The sequence below is a fragment of the Theobroma cacao genome, chromosome 4, assembly GCF_053813885.1.
Source record: "Theobroma cacao isolate CCN51 chromosome 4, ASM5381388v1, whole genome shotgun sequence".
Taxonomy (NCBI): Eukaryota; Viridiplantae; Streptophyta; class Magnoliopsida; order Malvales; family Malvaceae; genus Theobroma; species Theobroma cacao.
In genome coordinates, this window is record NC_142642.1 from 36,159,112 (window position 1) to 36,175,730 (window position 16,619).

At 34.9% G+C, this 16,619-nt stretch overlaps 6 protein-coding genes and 2 pseudogenes across 7 annotated transcripts; 6 read left to right on the forward strand and 2 right to left on the reverse strand.

Annotated features, from left to right (window-relative positions):
- Positions 1-12: 12 nt before the first annotated feature.
- LOC18602836 (putative glutathione S-transferase) lies at positions 13-1,228 on the reverse strand. Its single transcript, XM_007034464.3, has 2 exons — positions 829-1,228; positions 13-697 (listed from the first exon to the last, which is right to left on the reverse strand). Exons 1-2 carry the CDS (start codon positions 1,135-1,137, stop codon positions 344-346), a joined length of 663 nt encoding a protein of 220 aa, XP_007034526.3. The 5' UTR covers positions 1,138-1,228; the 3' UTR covers positions 13-343.
- Positions 1,229-1,829: 601 nt separating this feature from the next.
- Positions 1,830-2,946, forward strand: LOC18602837 (putative glutathione S-transferase). Its single transcript, XM_088805500.1, has 2 exons — positions 1,830-2,209; positions 2,305-2,946. The coding sequence occupies exons 1-2, from the start codon at positions 1,901-1,903 to the stop codon at positions 2,626-2,628; spliced, it is 633 nt and encodes a 210-aa protein (XP_088661626.1). The 5' UTR covers positions 1,830-1,900; the 3' UTR covers positions 2,629-2,946.
- A 16-nt stretch (positions 2,947-2,962) lies between these two features.
- On the forward strand, positions 2,963-4,175 carry LOC18602838 (putative glutathione S-transferase). The gene is made up of 2 exons (XM_007034466.3): positions 2,963-3,341; positions 3,465-4,175. Exons 1-2 carry the CDS (start codon positions 3,033-3,035, stop codon positions 3,783-3,785), a joined length of 630 nt encoding a protein of 209 aa, XP_007034528.3. The 5' UTR covers positions 2,963-3,032; the 3' UTR covers positions 3,786-4,175.
- Positions 4,176-4,615: 440 nt separating this feature from the next.
- On the forward strand, positions 4,616-5,641 carry LOC18602839 (putative glutathione S-transferase; annotated as a pseudogene).
- A 1,022-nt stretch (positions 5,642-6,663) lies between these two features.
- LOC18602840 (putative glutathione S-transferase) lies at positions 6,664-7,861 on the forward strand. Its single transcript, XM_007034468.3, has 2 exons — positions 6,664-6,996; positions 7,257-7,861. The coding sequence occupies exons 1-2, from the start codon at positions 6,688-6,690 to the stop codon at positions 7,632-7,634; spliced, it is 687 nt and encodes a 228-aa protein (XP_007034530.3). The 5' UTR covers positions 6,664-6,687; the 3' UTR covers positions 7,635-7,861.
- A 1,311-nt stretch (positions 7,862-9,172) lies between these two features.
- Positions 9,173-10,348, reverse strand: LOC18602841 (putative glutathione S-transferase pseudogene; annotated as a pseudogene). Its single transcript, XR_016025943.1, has 3 exons — positions 10,317-10,348; positions 9,949-10,266; positions 9,173-9,692 (listed from the first exon to the last, which is right to left on the reverse strand). The product of XR_016025943.1 is annotated as a putative glutathione S-transferase pseudogene (transcript).
- A 1,283-nt stretch (positions 10,349-11,631) lies between these two features.
- On the forward strand, positions 11,632-12,639 carry LOC18602842 (putative glutathione S-transferase). Its single transcript, XM_007034470.3, has 2 exons — positions 11,632-11,989; positions 12,089-12,639. The coding sequence occupies exons 1-2, from the start codon at positions 11,681-11,683 to the stop codon at positions 12,473-12,475; spliced, it is 696 nt and encodes a 231-aa protein (XP_007034532.3). The 5' UTR covers positions 11,632-11,680; the 3' UTR covers positions 12,476-12,639.
- A 2,425-nt stretch (positions 12,640-15,064) lies between these two features.
- LOC18602843 (putative glutathione S-transferase) lies at positions 15,065-16,165 on the forward strand. The gene is made up of 2 exons (XM_018119376.2): positions 15,065-15,417; positions 15,517-16,165. Exons 1-2 carry the CDS (start codon positions 15,109-15,111, stop codon positions 15,880-15,882), a joined length of 675 nt encoding a protein of 224 aa, XP_017974865.2. The 5' UTR covers positions 15,065-15,108; the 3' UTR covers positions 15,883-16,165.
- Positions 16,166-16,619: the final 454 nt, after the last annotated feature.

Below are 16,619 nucleotides of genomic sequence, written 5' to 3' on the forward strand. Positions count from 1 at the left end.
GCACCAGTATAATTGTATAAATGCACGGACAGACACATTTCCTTTAGTCTTATTCAGCTGTTAAACGTGGGGCATGAGGACTTCCCAAAAGGTTCTCTTTTGACTCGAAAGATTACAAACTCCATTAATTCAGATACGTCATGGATGATGCAAGATAAACCATGTGGGACAATCGAATTTCACATCCTGCCCAATGCAAACTAAAGTGACCTCGGTGCTACTGCTAACTAAGGGAGGCCTAAGACACATAATTTCTACTTGTTATTTATTTCACTAGGTAATATCCATAAAATGAGTAGATTGTATAGAGAAAATTCAGAACATAGATTCTGGGACAATGATGTCATTTAGAAGCAAGTATCATCTCCCTGCGGCGCTTGAAGAAAGCAAACATCTCGTCACGATCGGGAAGGTTTTCTTTGATTATTGGAACTTGCTTGAAATTCTTGATCCATGTTTGCAAACGAGGGAAATTGCCAGCTTCAAGTAGCTTCACTCCTGTTACATCTTCAATAACTGGTAACCAGTAGGCAAGTTGTCCAAAAGCAATATCCACCATGTTAATCTTGTCTCCCCCAAAGAATTTCTTCTCTCCTAGTGCATGTTCTTCAATGGTTTTTAGCATTTCGAAGCTGTCCTTAACCGCCTTCTCATGTTCTTCACCGTTGGTCCTGAAAACCATCCAGATTGCTGGACTCTGTAAGAATCAAAGATGCAATAATAAATTATCAATAACAATTAAGTAGATCTTGTACAATTCAGATTAATGAAATGAAAATTAGGAATAGCATATGCTCCGAAACCATGTCTAGAAGGCAAAAGATTTACCTTTTCATCGGCAAATTTGATCCAGAAACGAGCAATGGCTCTGTCATAGGGATAACTTGGTAGCAAGGAATTTTGTGGCCAAATCTCTTCGATGTATTCAAGAATGATCATGGACTCACAAATTGGCTTTCCACCATGAAGGAGTACTGGTATTTTCTTGTGAACTGGATTATACTGGAGAAGCAAGGGGCTCTTGTTGGCTAGATCTTCTTCTATGAATTCATATGCTATGCCTTTCAGTTTCAGGGCCCAAACCACTCTATAATAAAAAGGACTAGGCCATGCTGCAAGCAGCTTCACTTCAGCCATGTGAGTGAGATCAAGTATTCAGATTCTTGATCAATCTGAAATTCTGATAATGGTGAGACATTGCATGCCTTCTAAAAGTCAATTTATAGAGAATAATGAAGTGCACCAACTCAAACAGTCAGCTTAAACATTTTTAATATTTTTCGGTTAATCCATGGTTGAATTCCAAAACGGGTTGTCCTTTTCGAAACTCTCCATATATTTTATAGTGGGAACTTGGGAAAGAAGATAAGTCCTGTAGTGGAACTGGTCAATAGTCAAAGAAAACGAAATGATTATATTATTTTTGGAGTAGGTGAAATCTGCCTATTTACTGCCCTTTATGTATAATATTGCTTAGAAAATTTAGCTCCTTAATTCTTGGTTTTAATTGGAAGGTGAAATTGGGTAAATGTGGGCAAGATCATCTTAATGGAATTCAAATATGAAATCTCAAACAAAACAGCTCAGTTGGGATCTCAGAGACTAATTGAAGGAAAAATCATCCAATAATTGACTGGCCGATTCTCTTTATTCGTTTTTGGACACTAATATGGTGCTATGATTCGTTCAAGGCATATACCTCATTATTCTATCTCATGAGAAAATGACCAGCTCATCACAAATGAACACTCTCGATTTCGACTACAACAATTGTATAAAACCATTTTTGTTTATTTGATTTTGTCTTGGAATTTAGCACTTGCCGATTCTTTGATTACTATAAAATTTGACTAGCTAGAGATGCGCAAGGCCATTGCCCATTCTGATTGATCTCTCAAACATGGAACAAGTGCAACTGCTTGGAATGTGGCTCAGTCCTTACAGTTACAGGGTCATTTGGGCTCTGCAACTCAAAGGCATAGCATATGAATACATAGAAGAAGATCTCTCCAATAAGAGTCCTTTGCTTCTCCAATGTAACCCGGTTCACAAGAAGATACCCGTGCTAATTCATAGTGGAAAACCGATATGCGAGTCCTCGGTTATTCTTGAATACATTGAAGAGATATGGCCCCAGAATTCCTTGCTGCCATGTGATCCATATGAGAGAGCCATCGCCCGGTTTTGGATCAAATTTGCTGATGATAAGGTTTCCATAACAAAATAGTTCTAGCAAAAAACCGTTACCATTTTTATTTTAATTGATAGTTTGTTTAATTTGACGTCGCCTTTTGATTCTAGCAGGGTCCAATAGTATGGAAAATTTGTGGAACTAGAGGCGAAGAACGACAGAAAGTAATTGAGGAGAGCTTGGAAATGCTAAAAACCATAGAAGAACATGGCCTTGGAGACAAGAAATTCTTCGGAGGAGACAAGATTAGCATGGTGGACATAGCCTTTGGCGGACTCGCCTACTGGCCTGGAGTCATTGAAAAAGTACTAGGCAGAAATCTACTGGAAGCCCACAAGTTTCCTCGCCTGCACGCATGGACCAAGAATTTCAAGGAAGTCCCCGAAATCAAAGAAAACCTCCTTGATTTTGGTCGTTTGTTAAAGCGAGAGACATAGATTTTCATTATCTATCGGAACAACATGTACCAAGAAGAAAAAATAAAAAGTTATCTGCTGGAACTTGGCTCTACTTTTACTGGTAGATGTACTTTCTTTAATTACCCAATGTCCATTTTGATTACCCTGATTGATCTCAAACAGAGTAGAGGTTAAGTATTTAACATATAATCTTACCTTCCTCCAAAACCCATACATCAAATATTTGTTCAGCCACCAATATTGAATTTGCTTATTGTTGACTTTTTTTACTCTTGACTTCAACTACTGGAATTGTCGAAGTACTCTTTGAATCCATTCATTTATTATAATTCAATTGGAGAGCCTATTGCTATTTTAAGTTATAGGTTCGAGTACCAAAAGAAGAAAAGAAAGAAAGAAAGAACTCAACTGATATCTCAAACATGGCTGAAGCAAAGCTGCTTGGAACTTGGGTTAGTCCTTACACTTACAGAGTCAAATGGGCTTTGAAATTGAAAGGCATAGCATTTGACTATGTAGAAGAAGATCTCTGCAATAAGAGTTCCTTGCTTCTCCAACACAATCCATTTCACAAGAAAGTACCAATTTTCTTTCATGGTGGAAAATCCATATGCGAGTCTTTGATTATTCTTGAATACATTGAAGAGATATGGCCACAAAATTCTTTGCTGCCTAGTAATCCTTATGAGAGAGCCATGGCTCGATTTTGGATTAAATTTGCTGAAGATAAGGTACAGTTCTTCATCACTTATAAGGTTTCTGGTCATCTAGTAAGAGAACAGGGACCTCTAACTTTTCTTGGCAAAAGAAATTTCTAACTTGATGAAATGTTTCCATTCTTTGGTTCTTTACAGGGTCCAGCAATGTGGATGGTTGGTCAAGGGCAGGAGAAAGCAGAGAAAGATAGCTTGGAAATGCTAAAAATGGTTGAAGAACAAGCACTTGGTGAGAAGAAATTTTTTGGTGGGGACACGATTAACATGGTGGATATTGTCTTTGGACTTGCTCATTGGTTGGGAGGGGAGAAACTACTTGAAGCTCATAAGCTCCACCGCCTGCAGGCATGGCTCAGAAATTTCAAGCAAGTTCCTGTCATCACAGAAAACCTCCCTGACCTTGATGAGATGTTTGCTTACTTAAGGCGTCAAAGGGAAATGTCTCCGGTAGCTAAATGATATAAAGGAGAAGTCGAATGAAAGGGGCCCAAGAAGGTGGGGTGTGCACTTTGAACAGAAAATATATCTAGATAATTTTGTTTGTAAAAACTCATTTCTCTGGGAATTTAGCTTTGTGTAGTCATACTTTAGTTTATCTTTCTCTATCTCCATCAGGGCTAATGTAAAAGTGCAAAATGTACAATCTTTGACCCTGTGAGTCTGTTTTTTGCTCAGTATTGGAAGCTCAAGATCTTTTGTTCTGATCCAGCCAGAGTATTGGAGGAATTTGCCCATACATGTTTGGGTGTAGTGTCCAATACCTTGTTCTTTTATTGTGATTCTGTAGGTGGAACTTTTTCACTCCCCACAGATTAATGAAAGCCCCTAAATAATTTTCAAAAAACAAAAGATGTTAGTAGAGGGAAGACACTTGTTTCTTGTCAATTAGCGTAATCCAGTTTTCTATTCTTTCTTTATTAATAATTGACAAGATGAAGGATCTGGTGAAGTTTCCTTGGACTCAAATACAAAACCAATTAATTAAGCTTGCATCATGCATGACATATCCATATATAGCTGAACAACACAATTCAAAGCATGTGATACAATAAAATTAAGCACACTCGTTTCAAGAACCTTAGTGATATATATTAAAAATTCATAGATCCACTTTTGAAGTCAAGTCTCCATCTTTTCTTAAACATTTAGTACTTTCTTCAGGTCAATTTTTTATTTTTTAAACTTAAGCTTTACTTTTATGATTTGGAATTGGTTACCTTGGTGTAGACTTTGACCTCTAATCATTATTATAAAATTACTTTGAAGGCATCCAGGATCTACCAGATTGATTGATCTCTCCATCATGGCTGTCGTGAAATTGTTTGGAGCTTGGACTAGTCCATATTTTTACAGAGTAATTTGGGCTCTGAAACTAAAAGGCATACCCTATGAATGCATAGAAGAAGATCTCCTTAATAAGAGCCCCTTGCTTCTTCAGTATAACCCAGTTCATAAGAAGATTCCTGTGCTTGTTCATGATGGAAAACCAATATGTGAGTCCACCATTATCCTTCAATATATTGAAGAGATATGGCCACAACCTTCCTTGCTGCCAAGTGATCCCTACGGGAGAGCAATGGCTCGTTTTTGGATTAATTTGCTGATGATAAGCTAATTCTTCTTGCTTTGGTGCATATGATTTTTCATTGTTTAAGCTTTCAGATTTCTTTGGTTAGATTAGATGTATATGATATTGTAGGGTGCTAGCTAATATTGTAAAATACAGTCAGGATATTGGACTTCTTATGTTAAAAAACTTAAAAAATTGTTCCATTTTTGTTGATCATTGTTTAGTGACATCCATATTATCTCGGGTTCTGGCAGAGTCCCTCAATCTCAAAGATGTATCGAGCCAGCGGCGAAGAGCAAGAGAAGGCAGTAAAGGACATCTTGGAAATGTTAGAAACCATTGAAGACCATGGCTTGATCGGAGGGAAGAAATTCTTTGGGGGAGACAAGATTAGCATGGTGGACATGGCATTTGGTGCAGTTGCTCACTGGCTGGGAGTTATTGAAGATGCAGCAGGGCTAAAAATATTTGAAGCACACAAGTTCCCTTGTTTGCAGTCATTGATCCAAAATTTCAAGGAAGTTCCTATAATTAAAGAAAACCTCCCTGATCGTGATAAGCTGTTTGCTTTATTAAAGCTTCGCAGAGAGATGTTGCTGGCATCTAAATGAAACTAGCATCAGGAGCGTTGCCTTTTAATACTCTATGTTTCATTTATCATGTTATGGATATTAGCAAAATGAGACAATGGTATGTCTCTGCCTTGATTACCTGGTGTGGTACTATCTACTGGACTCTTAATTAATCAAACAATAAATCTTTTGATTCGATTAATAATGTTTGAGCTAATATCGCAACAAAACAGACTCATCAAGACTTACTACATGATTATTTATCCTCAGAGAGATTTTCTGAATGGTAAGTTTAAACAGGGGGAGAGTACATGAACTCTTCTTTCAATGCATGGGCTTTATTAATCTGGTTAACCCTCAACTACCCTTATGTCTTTTTATTTGAAAATCATATCTCACTTCATCTTTTGTTTGTCATGCTCTATACCTCAATGCTGGAACTGTGATAGAGATGCTGCTCCATTAACTTTAAGGACCAGTGTTATGAAAGAATTATTGATATTTTTGTTGAATTTTCCTGTGGTATGGAAGTCCTCCATAAACGACAGAATTTCCTTTTTGAACAAAGGCCACTGGTTCTTGACATTAACAGCAAAATGAGAAAACAAAAAGGGAAAGAGAAAAAGAAAGAAGTCTGTTGAGATCAGCAAAGTTGTATATTGAACTAAATCTAAATCAAATTGTAGACTCATTGACCAGTTCATATCTTCTAAGTTTAAAAAATTTGTAGGGACGATCAGAGTTGTCTTTCTGACCTGAAAGATGTATGCAAAATCCAACTAATATGAATACATCATGCATGACGTCTAGATCAAATTCAATATAGTACTACCTTTTTCTCACTTTGTAACTTTGGAGTACAAAAACTGCTTCCCACCCTATTCCAAAGTTCTTCATGGAAAACAATTTTTAATTTCATCATTGAATTCAAAATAAAAAAACTACTGAAATCTAACAGACAGATGTATAAATTTTGAGAGGGGGTAGGTTGATCATCTAAAGTTTGCTTTCATCCACACATTCCCAGAGCAGAATTTTATAAATATTTTACAGCAAGCATGGTCATTCAGATGCATCACCCATGACGCACCTGATTAGACAAAAATCCAACCCGAGGCAATGATAGACAACAATTTTGTCTCAGGAAAACTGAGTATCGTTCAGTGCCACCACTCACCCAAGTATATAAAGGCCACTAACACAAAATAGAGATCACAACATGGATGAAGTGAAGCTCTTTGGATTTTGGCCAAGTCCTTTTAGCCTAAGGGTCATTTGGGCTCTAAAACTGAAGGGTGTGAATTATGAATACATAGAGGAAAATCTCCCCAATAAGAGCGACTTGCTGCTACAGTACAACCCTGTTCACAAGAAGATTCCAGTGCTTGTTCATGGAGGAAAACCAATTGCAGAGTCGTTGGTTATTCTTGAATACATTGATGAGGTGTGGCCAGAGAATCCCCTGCTTCCAAAAGATGTTCATGAGAGATCTGTTGACCGGTTTTGGGCCAAATTCATAGATGAAAAGGTATATGTTATCCGGATTTTGTTTTTCAAAACTAGTCACAAGTGAGCAGTTTAGTCAAAAGAGTTGGTACTCTATCTCATAATAGTCATAACTCAACTCCTAAGTGTTTCATCATTTTTGTCCTCAATCTTTAATTGATCTCACTGTTTTTCCAATCACAAATGCTTTTATTCTATTTTGTTTTCAAATATAGGTTCATGCCTGTTTCAATCCAGGATTGATATTTGATCCTAGTTAGTCTTATGATTATATCTTTGCAGACTCGAACTATGTGGGAATTCTTTCATAAATTTGGGGAAGAACAGGAAAAGGCGGTCAAGGACAACCTTGAAATTTTGAAAACAATAGAGGAGCATGGGCTTGGAGACAAGAAGTTCTTTGGTGGTGACAAACTTGGATTAACTGATCTTGTCTTTGGATGGGCTCTTCATATCTTGGTGCCTATGGAAGAGGTAGCTGGAATCAAGTTTATCAAAGCCGATACCTTCCCTCGCCTGCATGCATGGATGAAGAATTTCAGTGAAGAACCTGTAATCAAAGACAATGTCCCAGATCACAACAGAGTCATAGATTTCTTTAAAACGAGAAGAGAATTATACAAGACATCACCTCATCATAGTCAGGCGAAAGTAAATTAGCTAGTAATAGCAGTTTGTATTACGCATTTATGTTGTGAGGAAGAACTACTTTAATCAGTTCTCTGTTTAATTTTCATGTTGGTTAAGGCTGGTTTTTATTAGTTTAAGAATAATAGTACATTAGACAATGATGTACAAGGATTGAGTTTTCTTACCATCTACATCTATAAGTAATGTAACAGTATATTAATCTCTGAGATACAATGGCAGCAGTCCCAGTTTATTTATCCGTTATAGCTACGGCTACAATTACACTATTGTGGCTTGTTGCTTTAAATTATTCTGAAATCATTTTGAAATTTTCAACCTTCTGAAATATTTCAATTGCAAATGGAGCATTTTTTATGATTGCATCTTCTATCTCACTTCCTACTTTGTAGATTAAACCTTTTGGAGCACCAGAAATCCCAAACAAAGCAGCTCAGTTGGGATCTCAGTGACTAATTGAAGGGAAAATCATCCAATAATTGACTAACCAATTCCCTTTATCCGTTTTTGGACACTAATAGGGTGCTGTGATTCGTTCAAGGCATATACCTCAGAATTCTACCTCACAAGAGAAAATGACCCTGGAATTTCCAGCTCATCACAAATGAACATTCTCGATTTCGACTACAACAACTGTATAAAACCATTTTTGTTTGTTTGATTTTGTCTTGGAATTTAGCACTTGCCGATTCTTTGATTACTATAAAATTTGACTAGCTAGAGATGCGCAAGGCCATTGCCCATTCTTGTTGATCTCTCGAACATGGAACAAGTGAAACTGCTTGGAATGTGGCTGAGTCCTTACAGTTACAGGGTCATTTGGGCTCTATATTTAGAATAAAAAATGGTTTAGGTTTAAATCAGCGTCGTTCGTTAGAGTATTATGCTTGGGGTTTAAAGTTTGATTAGTATTACATTTGATCTATATTTGATCGTAATAATTAATTTTAATCGTAAATGCAAAGTAAAAAAATACAACTTCAATCACAATGAATTGGTTTTTAATAGTAAAAGTAATAAATTCCTTTGATTATAATTATTTTCAATTATAATTTCTTATTGCAAGCATCAATTATAGTTGCGACACCAAATTGAATTTTGGTTAAAGTAATAAAAGATAAAAATGCATTTTCCCTCTGAAAAATTTAGAGAAATTACTACTTGTAACATTTTTTGAAAATTTCTTTTAAAAGATTTATTTTTAAATAATTATGAATTCTTATATTCAATATATTATTTATTTATTATTCCATCATATTTTTTACAATTAATTTATTATTATTTTAATTTATAATAATTTTCATAAATACATATATATATATATATATATGCTTGTAGAACTAATTTATGAGTAGTTTAAAAGATCATGATTGTAGTTTTGTAACCTAATTTTTCATTTTTTTATTTATGTATTTTTTCCTATTCTAAACAATTATGACTATATAAAAATTAATCTAGAATAATTATGAGTTAAAAAATTTTATTTATTTTATTAAAACTACAAATAAAATAATAAACGAGGAAAAAACAAAATAAATAAGGAGAAACTAAATGGAAAATTAGATAATAATACTAAGTCCACGCATTTTTATGTAGGGTGGGCTTACCTCTTCCAAACGGGCTATAGATAGTAACACAGGCCTGATCAAAACCAGCCATGTTAATCCCAACACATGAATCGACGTCGTTTATTATTGAACTCTTGTAATGACTGAAATGACGTCGTTTCTCTCCTGTCACGCGGTGTTGTTTTACTTCGAAACCGTAGCCTATTTCCTTATCCCGCTTGTCTTTGATTACAGGTTCTTCACTGAAATTCTTCATCCATGCATGCAGACGAGGGAAGGTATCGGCTTTGATAAACTTGATTCCAGCTACCTCTTCCATAGGCACCAAGATACGAGGAACCCATCCGAAGACAAGATCAGCTAATCCAAGCTTGTCACCACCAAAGAACTTCTTGTCTCCAAGCCCATGCTCCTCTATTGTTTTCAAAATTTCAAGGTTGTTGTTCATCGCCTTTTCCTGTTCTTCCTCAAATTTATGAAAGAATTCCCACATAGTTCGAGTCTGCAAATATATAATCATAAGACTAATTAGGATCAAATATCAATCCTGGATTGAAACAGGCATGAACCTACTCTTGAAAATAAAATAGAATAAAAGAATTTGTGCTTGAAAAAATAGTAAGATCAACTAAAGACTGAGGAGAAAAATGATGAAACATTAAGAGATAAGTTATGATTGTTATAAGATAGAGTACTAACTCTTTTAACTAAACTGCTCACTGACTAATTTTGAAGAACAAAATCCTGATAACATGTACCTTTTCATCTATGAATTTGGCCCAAAACCGGGCGACAGATCTCTCATGAACATCTTTTGGAAGCAGGGGTTCGCCGGCCACACCTCATCAATGTATACAAGAATAACCAACGACTCTGCAATTGGTTTTCCTCCATGAACAAGCACTGGAATCTTCTTGTGAACAGGATTGTACTGTAGCAGCAAGTGGCTCTTGTTATTGGGGAGATTTTCCTCTATGTATTCATAATTCACACCCTTTAACTTTAGAGCCCAAATGACCCTTCGGCTATGACCCAAGTGGCTCTTATTCTTGCATCTTGGGATCTTGAGCCCAAAGCTATGTCAGAAGTAAAGCTACATGGGTTCTGGGCTAATCCTTTTAGTCACCGAGTGATCTGGACATTGAAACTGAAAGGCATTGACGACTATGAATACATAGAAGAGGACCTTGCTAACAAGAGTGAGCTGCTGTTAAAGAACAATCCAGTCTACAAGAAAGTCCCATTCCTCGTTCATGGTGATGGCAAGTCGACTGCTGAGTCCCTTGTTATCCTTGAATATATAGAAGAAACTTGGCCACAGCATCCTCTACTGCCACAGGCTGCTTGTGAGAGAGCAATAACTCGGTTTTGGGTCAGGAGAGCAGGTTATTAATTAACTGTGTCTTCACACATCCCAGATTTAAATTGCTGTAACCTTATTTCGATTGAGTGAATGGGTTAAGAATTTTAAGGATGCTCTTGTAATCAGAGAAAGTCTTCCAGATCAAGCAAAGCTGATATCCCATATGGGGCGAGTCAGGGAAAATTTTCTAGCCACTGCATCAATGGCAATTCTGCATTAAGATAATTATTCTTATTATGTTAAATCAAGATGAGTTGTACTTGCGAAGTATATATGCAATCAAAGTTAGAACATAAAGTTTTAATCTTGGATTTAAATCTTGTGAGATATATGAGATGGAAGAGCTACTTAATCCCCAATTTATTCAAATTCAATGTGAATCAAAAAAAAAAAATCAAAGGAACCACAACAAAAAGCGGGTTGATTACTGATATCAATTGTGGCTTGTTGCTCATTAAGTATTACGATTAAACGGCTCTTGAAATATTTATAAATAAAAAAGATGATAGTCCATTCAAGTTTCTTCCAGGATATTAGAATATTCATGTAAATATAGTGATAAAGACAATTATCGTTGTCTTCAGAGTGAAATTAATACTGCATTGTCGAGATCATGTTTTCCATATATCATCATCTCTGTAAACTAATAAGAAAATTAGGGTCTAAAATGTTATATCAAATTTCAAGCAAACCCTGAGTTCCTCAAATTTTCAGCTATGTCCCCATAGGAAACATGTTGCCTAAGATGTATACCGTTGGTGGTATACATTATTTTGGGTTAAAAGTCTATTATACATATGCTATCTGCAATCAGATCATTAGGCCTTTTTTTTTTTTCTTTCTTGCATAAAGGCAATAAGGGGAGAAAAAGAAGTAATAAAATAAAAAATTTGGAGAGACCAGATGGCATGGGGTTGGTGGTGAAGAAGATCCAAAGAATAAGCACGTGATTTTCAAAGGTAAATCAGATAGGCGAGTCAAACACTAAACCCAACATATCTTTAAACAAATGAAGGGTCACTTTCATGGGTATGAATTTCAAACTTGAAACTTGCTGTCCAAGCATGTGATCCATTATATTGACTTTGGCCTGGCAACGAACTTTGCATCTTGAGCTCATCAAAGCAATGGCAGAAGTGAAGCTACACGGATTCTGGGCTAGTCCTTTTAGTCATAGAGTGATTTGGGCATTGAAAATCAAAGGTGTAGAATATGAATACATAGAGGAAGACCTTTCTAACAAGAGTGAACTGCTGTTGAAGTACAATCCTGTTTACAAGAAGATCCCTGTCCTTGTCCATGGCGGCAAGCCGATTGCTGAGTCCCTCGTCATCCTTGAATACGTCGAAGAAACCTGGCCGGAGAATCCATTGCTCCCAAGTGATCCTTATGAGAGAGCCATGGCTCGATTTTGGATTCAATTCGTAGAAGACAAGGTGATTTTGACTCTTTCATTATCTCCATTGAGGCATTGACCTATCATTCTTTTCTTTTATGTTCTTGTTAAGAATTATCAAACTTTACAATGATCCTAGAGTCCGGTTTTCCGTGCATTTTTTCTATCAACCGGTGGAGAGGAGCAAGAGAAAGCAGCAAAGGAATTGTTGGAAATGCTGAAAATTATACAAGAGAAAGCTCTTGGGGAGAAGAAGTTTTTCGGTGGTGATACCATTAATTTAGTGGACATCTCCTACGGAGTGCTGGCCTATTGGCTCAAGATCATGCAAGAAATAATTGGCGTTAAGGTGCTGGAACCAAACACCTTGCCTCGACTGCATGAATGGGCTCAAAATTTCATGGAAGTTGCTGTCATCAAAGAAACAATCCCTGATCGTGATAAAGTGTTGGCTCACATGAGAGGCGTGAGGGAGAAGATTGTTGCTGAACAGTTTAACAAATTGCATAAAAAGGCTTCACACTAGCTAGCCTTCTGGAAAATTGATTGTCCTAAACTTGGCAGCTTGGGATGCTTATCTAAAGCTATATATATATATATATGTAATCTGCTTAGTTATGCTATGTTGTATTAATTAAGCATCAAATAATTGAATTCTATTGTATAAAAGCAGAACTTTGTTTGGTTTTATGGGAGGATTAATTTTACAAGCCCATGATGATCACGAAAGAAATGGGTATTTTTGGAATTTAAGAAAGGGAGGCCATGAAAGCTGGGAATTTTAAGCTGGTTCTGTTTCGTTAGAACAAAGAGAGACAGAGAGACAGAGAAATTTTGAGAAAAATAAGGAGGACCAAATTAAAGAATTTTTTTTTTCTTCTAAACAATTATGGCGGTTTTACTTGCTATTATGCCACGTTAGGGCACCGGTTAAGAGAATGACAAATGTCATAATGATTAATACTAGTTAATTTTTTACTTTTTTTATTAAGTGTTTTGTAACTTATTTGATTTTAAATAAAAATATAAAATTTTATTAAAAATAAATAAAAATATAAGACTTGTTTGTATTTTTTTTTTCAGTGGAGAAGTTATAATATTAAATTGGAATCATCATAAGAAAACATATTCCCATCATATCATATAATAATAAATTTTTAACTCCCACTAGAGGAGTATTATGAGCAACATAAGAAACATCAAATAATTAAATAAAAAATTAAAAACAGATTTGATTTTTGACATAATAATCAAATAAGCTCATAAATTATTTAAAAAAATTAAATAAGCCTTTATTCTTTTATTGTATTCAATCAAAACTTTGTATTTTTATTTTTTGTCAAATAAGTTTTTATAACAAATGATTAACTAATTATCATTAGTTAAAATACTTATTATCATTCTATAACCACATACCATTAACATGGCATTGATGCAAATAGTAAAAAATATCATATGAACATGTTATTATATCAAATTAGTATGTCACGCCATCATCAATTTTAATATATCAGTATGTCACACTATTATCAATTATGATATGTTAACATGATACATCAGCATCACGCGATATAAAATAATAAGTGACATTTTGACTAAGTTAATTATTAGTCATAAAAGTTTATTTGACTCAAAATAAAAATATAATGACTTATTAGGTTTCGAATAAAAGTATAAAAACTTAATTGAATATAATAAAAATATAAAAACTTATTTGAATTTTACTAAATAGTTTAAGGACTTTTTTAAATATCATACCTTAGATTATTTTTTTTATAATTTAAAAACTTTTTCAAATATTAAGATCTTTGTCTTAAAAGTGAAATTGATCCTACATTATCTAGTTCATGTTTTCCATATATCCTCACTATAAACTAATTAAATCATGAACTCTTCAAATTAGGGCCTAAGATATCATATCAAATTTCAAGCACATCCTAGCTATTTTCCCACTACAAACATCTTGCCCAAGATGTATAAATTGGTGGTATATATTGTTTTGAATTATACGTCTATTATAGAACATATGATAAAATATGTGACAGAATACATTGTAAATAGTTGACTTACAAATGATGTGGCTGAATACATGACAACTGATGGGTTAGATAAGTTGTCATAATAGAAGATGTCAATACACAAACAATCAACACTGTGGTAGAAAGCATCAACATGGGTGGGGTGTGTGAAATAGAGATTTTTAATGTTTGGGGGCTTTGATATCATGTTATGAACAAATTTATCATAAAGATGAAAATAGTGTGTGTTATGTGTATATGTGTATATGTAAAATGTGTCAATACATGGACAACTGGTGTTGTGATAAAACATATCAATATGGTGGGATGTGTGAAACAGAAATTGTTGATGTCCAAGGTGACTTTGATATGATATTACCAAAAGATTTGTTATAAAAGTGAATAAAGTATAGTCTAACTGTATCATTATCTTTAACAGTTGATATTGATTAAAAGAGAGTGAAGGAAAAATAAAACTTTGGTGAGACCATCCGGTCCAAAATATTGTGGATTGAGAAAATATGGGCTAGATTAGGCTAGTTATTTTTTACATGAGAATTAGTTCTAAAACAGCAAAAATCATAAAGAGACAAACAGGAACATGATGAAACTTCTTACCAGCATGACAGGGTGGCCTGCACAATCAAAAGCAGGTTTGATTACCAAATATCATTTGTTTATTTCGATAATTAAATATTGAGATTAAGGGGCAGTTGGTATATAAATAATTAAATACGGCAATAGTCCATTTGAACTTTGTTTTATTCATTCCAAGAGGCAGGATATCGAAATTTTCATGCAAAGGTATATTATAAAACAATATTCTTTATCTTGAAAGTCATATTAGTACTGCATTTTCTAGTTCATGTTTTCCTTACACTGTAAATTAATCAGAATCATCAACTCTTCAAATTAGGGCCTACAATATTACATCAAATTTAAACCTGACCTTGATTTCGTCAAATTCCCAGATATTTCCTCATAGAAAACATGTGGCCTAGGAGGTATTCTATTGGTATACAAATGAAGGGTCACTTTCATGGTTATTAATTTCTAAATTGAAACTTATTGTCCAAGCATTTGATCCATTATATTGACTTTGGCCTGGCAACAACCTTTGCATCTTGAGCTCATCAAAGAAATGGCAGAAGTGAAGCTACATGGATCCTGGGCTAGTCCTTTTAGCCATAGAGTGATTTGGGCATTGAAAATCAAAGGTGTAGACTATGAATACATAGAGGAAGACCTTTCTAACAAGAGCGAACTGCTGTTGAAGTACAATCCTGTTTACAAGAAGATCCCTGTCCTTGTCCACGGCGGCAAGCCGATTGCTGAGTCCCTCGTCATCCTTGAATACATCGAAGAAACCTGGCCGGAGAATCCATTGCTCCCAAGTGATCCTTATGAGAGAGCAATGGCTCGATTTTGGATTCAATTCGTAGAAGACAAGGTGATTTTGACTCTTTCATTATCTCTATTGAGGCATTGACCTATCATTCTTTTCTTTTATGTTCTTGTTAAGAATTATCAAACTTTACAATGATCCTAGGGTCCGATTTTCCGTGCATTTTTTCTATCAACCGGTAGAGAGGAGCAAGAGAAAGCAGCAAAGGAACTGTTGGAAGTGCTGAAAATTATAGAAGAGAAAGCTCTTGGGGAGAAGAAGTTTTTCGGTGGTGATACCATTAATTTAGTGGACATCTCCTACGGAGTGCTGGCCTATTGGTTCAAGAACGTGGAAGAAGTAATTGGCATCATGGTGCTGGAACCAAACACCTTGCCTCGACTGCATGAATGGGCTCAAAATTTCAAGGAAGTTGCTGTCATCAAAGAAACAATCCCTGATCGTGATAAAATGCTGGCTTATTTGAGACGCGTGAGGGAGAAGATTGTTGCTGAACAGTCTAACAAATAGCATAAAAAAGCTTATCAGTTTAATATCTGATACGTGGGCCATTGGTCCACGTGATATTAAATTAATTTTTTTAGGGGGAGAGCCCATAGGAAAAACAAAAATAGCATAAAAAAGCTTCATACCAGCTAGCCTTCTGGAAAATTGACTTTCCTAAACTTGGCAGCTTGGGATGCTTATCTAAAGCTATATATATATCTAATCTACTTAGTTATGCTATGTTGTATTAATTAAGCATCAAATAATTGAATTCTATTGTATAAAAGCAGAACTTTTTTTGGTTTTATGGGAGGATTAAGTTTACAAATCCATGATGATCAGGAAAGAAATGGGTATTTTTGGAATTTAAGAAAGGGAGGCCATGAAAGCTGGGAATTTTAAGCTGGTTCTGTTTCGTTAGAACAAAGAGAGAGAGAGAGAGAAATTTTGAGAAAAATAAGGAGGACCAAATTAAAGAATGTTTTTTCTTTCTTCTAAATAATTGTGATGGTTTTACTTATGCCACGTTAGGGCACCGGTTAAGAAAATGACAAATGTCATAATAATTAATACTAGTTAGTTTTTTAATTTTTTTATTAAGTGTTTTGTAACTTATTTGATTTTAAATAAAAATATAAGACTTGATTGTATTTTTTTTTTCAATGGAGAAGTTGTAATATTAAATTGGAATCGTCATAAGAAAACATATTTCCATCATATCATATAATAATAAATTTTTAACTCCCGCCAGAGGAGTATAA

Excerpts from the sequence above, each read along its gene's own strand:
- LOC18602842 (XM_007034470.3), top strand. The coding sequence starts at position 11,681 with ATGGCAGAAGTGAAGCTACACGGATTCTGGGCTAGTCCTTTTAGTCAT. Across the intron at positions 11,990-12,088 it reads TTCAATTCGTAGAAGACAAG|AGTCCGGTTTTCCGTGCATT; the intron begins GTGATTTTGACT and ends CAATGATCCTAG.
- LOC18602836 (XM_007034464.3), bottom strand. The coding sequence starts at position 1,137 with ATGGCTGAAGTGAAGCTGCTTGCAGCATGGCCTAGTCCTTTTTATTAT. Across the intron at positions 698-828 it reads TCAAATTTGCCGATGAAAAG|AGTCCAGCAATCTGGATGGT; the intron begins GTAAATCTTTTG and ends TGATTCTTACAG.
- LOC18602843 (XM_018119376.2), top strand. The coding sequence starts at position 15,109 with ATGGCAGAAGTGAAGCTACATGGATCCTGGGCTAGTCCTTTTAGCCAT. Across the intron at positions 15,418-15,516 it reads TTCAATTCGTAGAAGACAAG|GGTCCGATTTTCCGTGCATT; the intron begins GTGATTTTGACT and ends CAATGATCCTAG.
- LOC18602840 (XM_007034468.3), top strand. The coding sequence starts at position 6,688 with ATGGATGAAGTGAAGCTCTTTGGATTTTGGCCAAGTCCTTTTAGCCTA. Across the intron at positions 6,997-7,256 it reads CCAAATTCATAGATGAAAAG|ACTCGAACTATGTGGGAATT; the intron begins GTATATGTTATC and ends ATATCTTTGCAG.
- LOC18602837 (XM_088805500.1), top strand. The coding sequence starts at position 1,901 with ATGGAACAAGTGCAACTGCTTGGAATGTGGCTCAGTCCTTACAGTTAC. Across the intron at positions 2,210-2,304 it reads TCAAATTTGCTGATGATAAG|GGTCCAATAGTATGGAAAAT; the intron begins GTTTCCATAACA and ends TGATTCTAGCAG.
- LOC18602838 (XM_007034466.3), top strand. The coding sequence starts at position 3,033 with ATGGCTGAAGCAAAGCTGCTTGGAACTTGGGTTAGTCCTTACACTTAC. Across the intron at positions 3,342-3,464 it reads TTAAATTTGCTGAAGATAAG|GGTCCAGCAATGTGGATGGT; the intron begins GTACAGTTCTTC and ends GGTTCTTTACAG.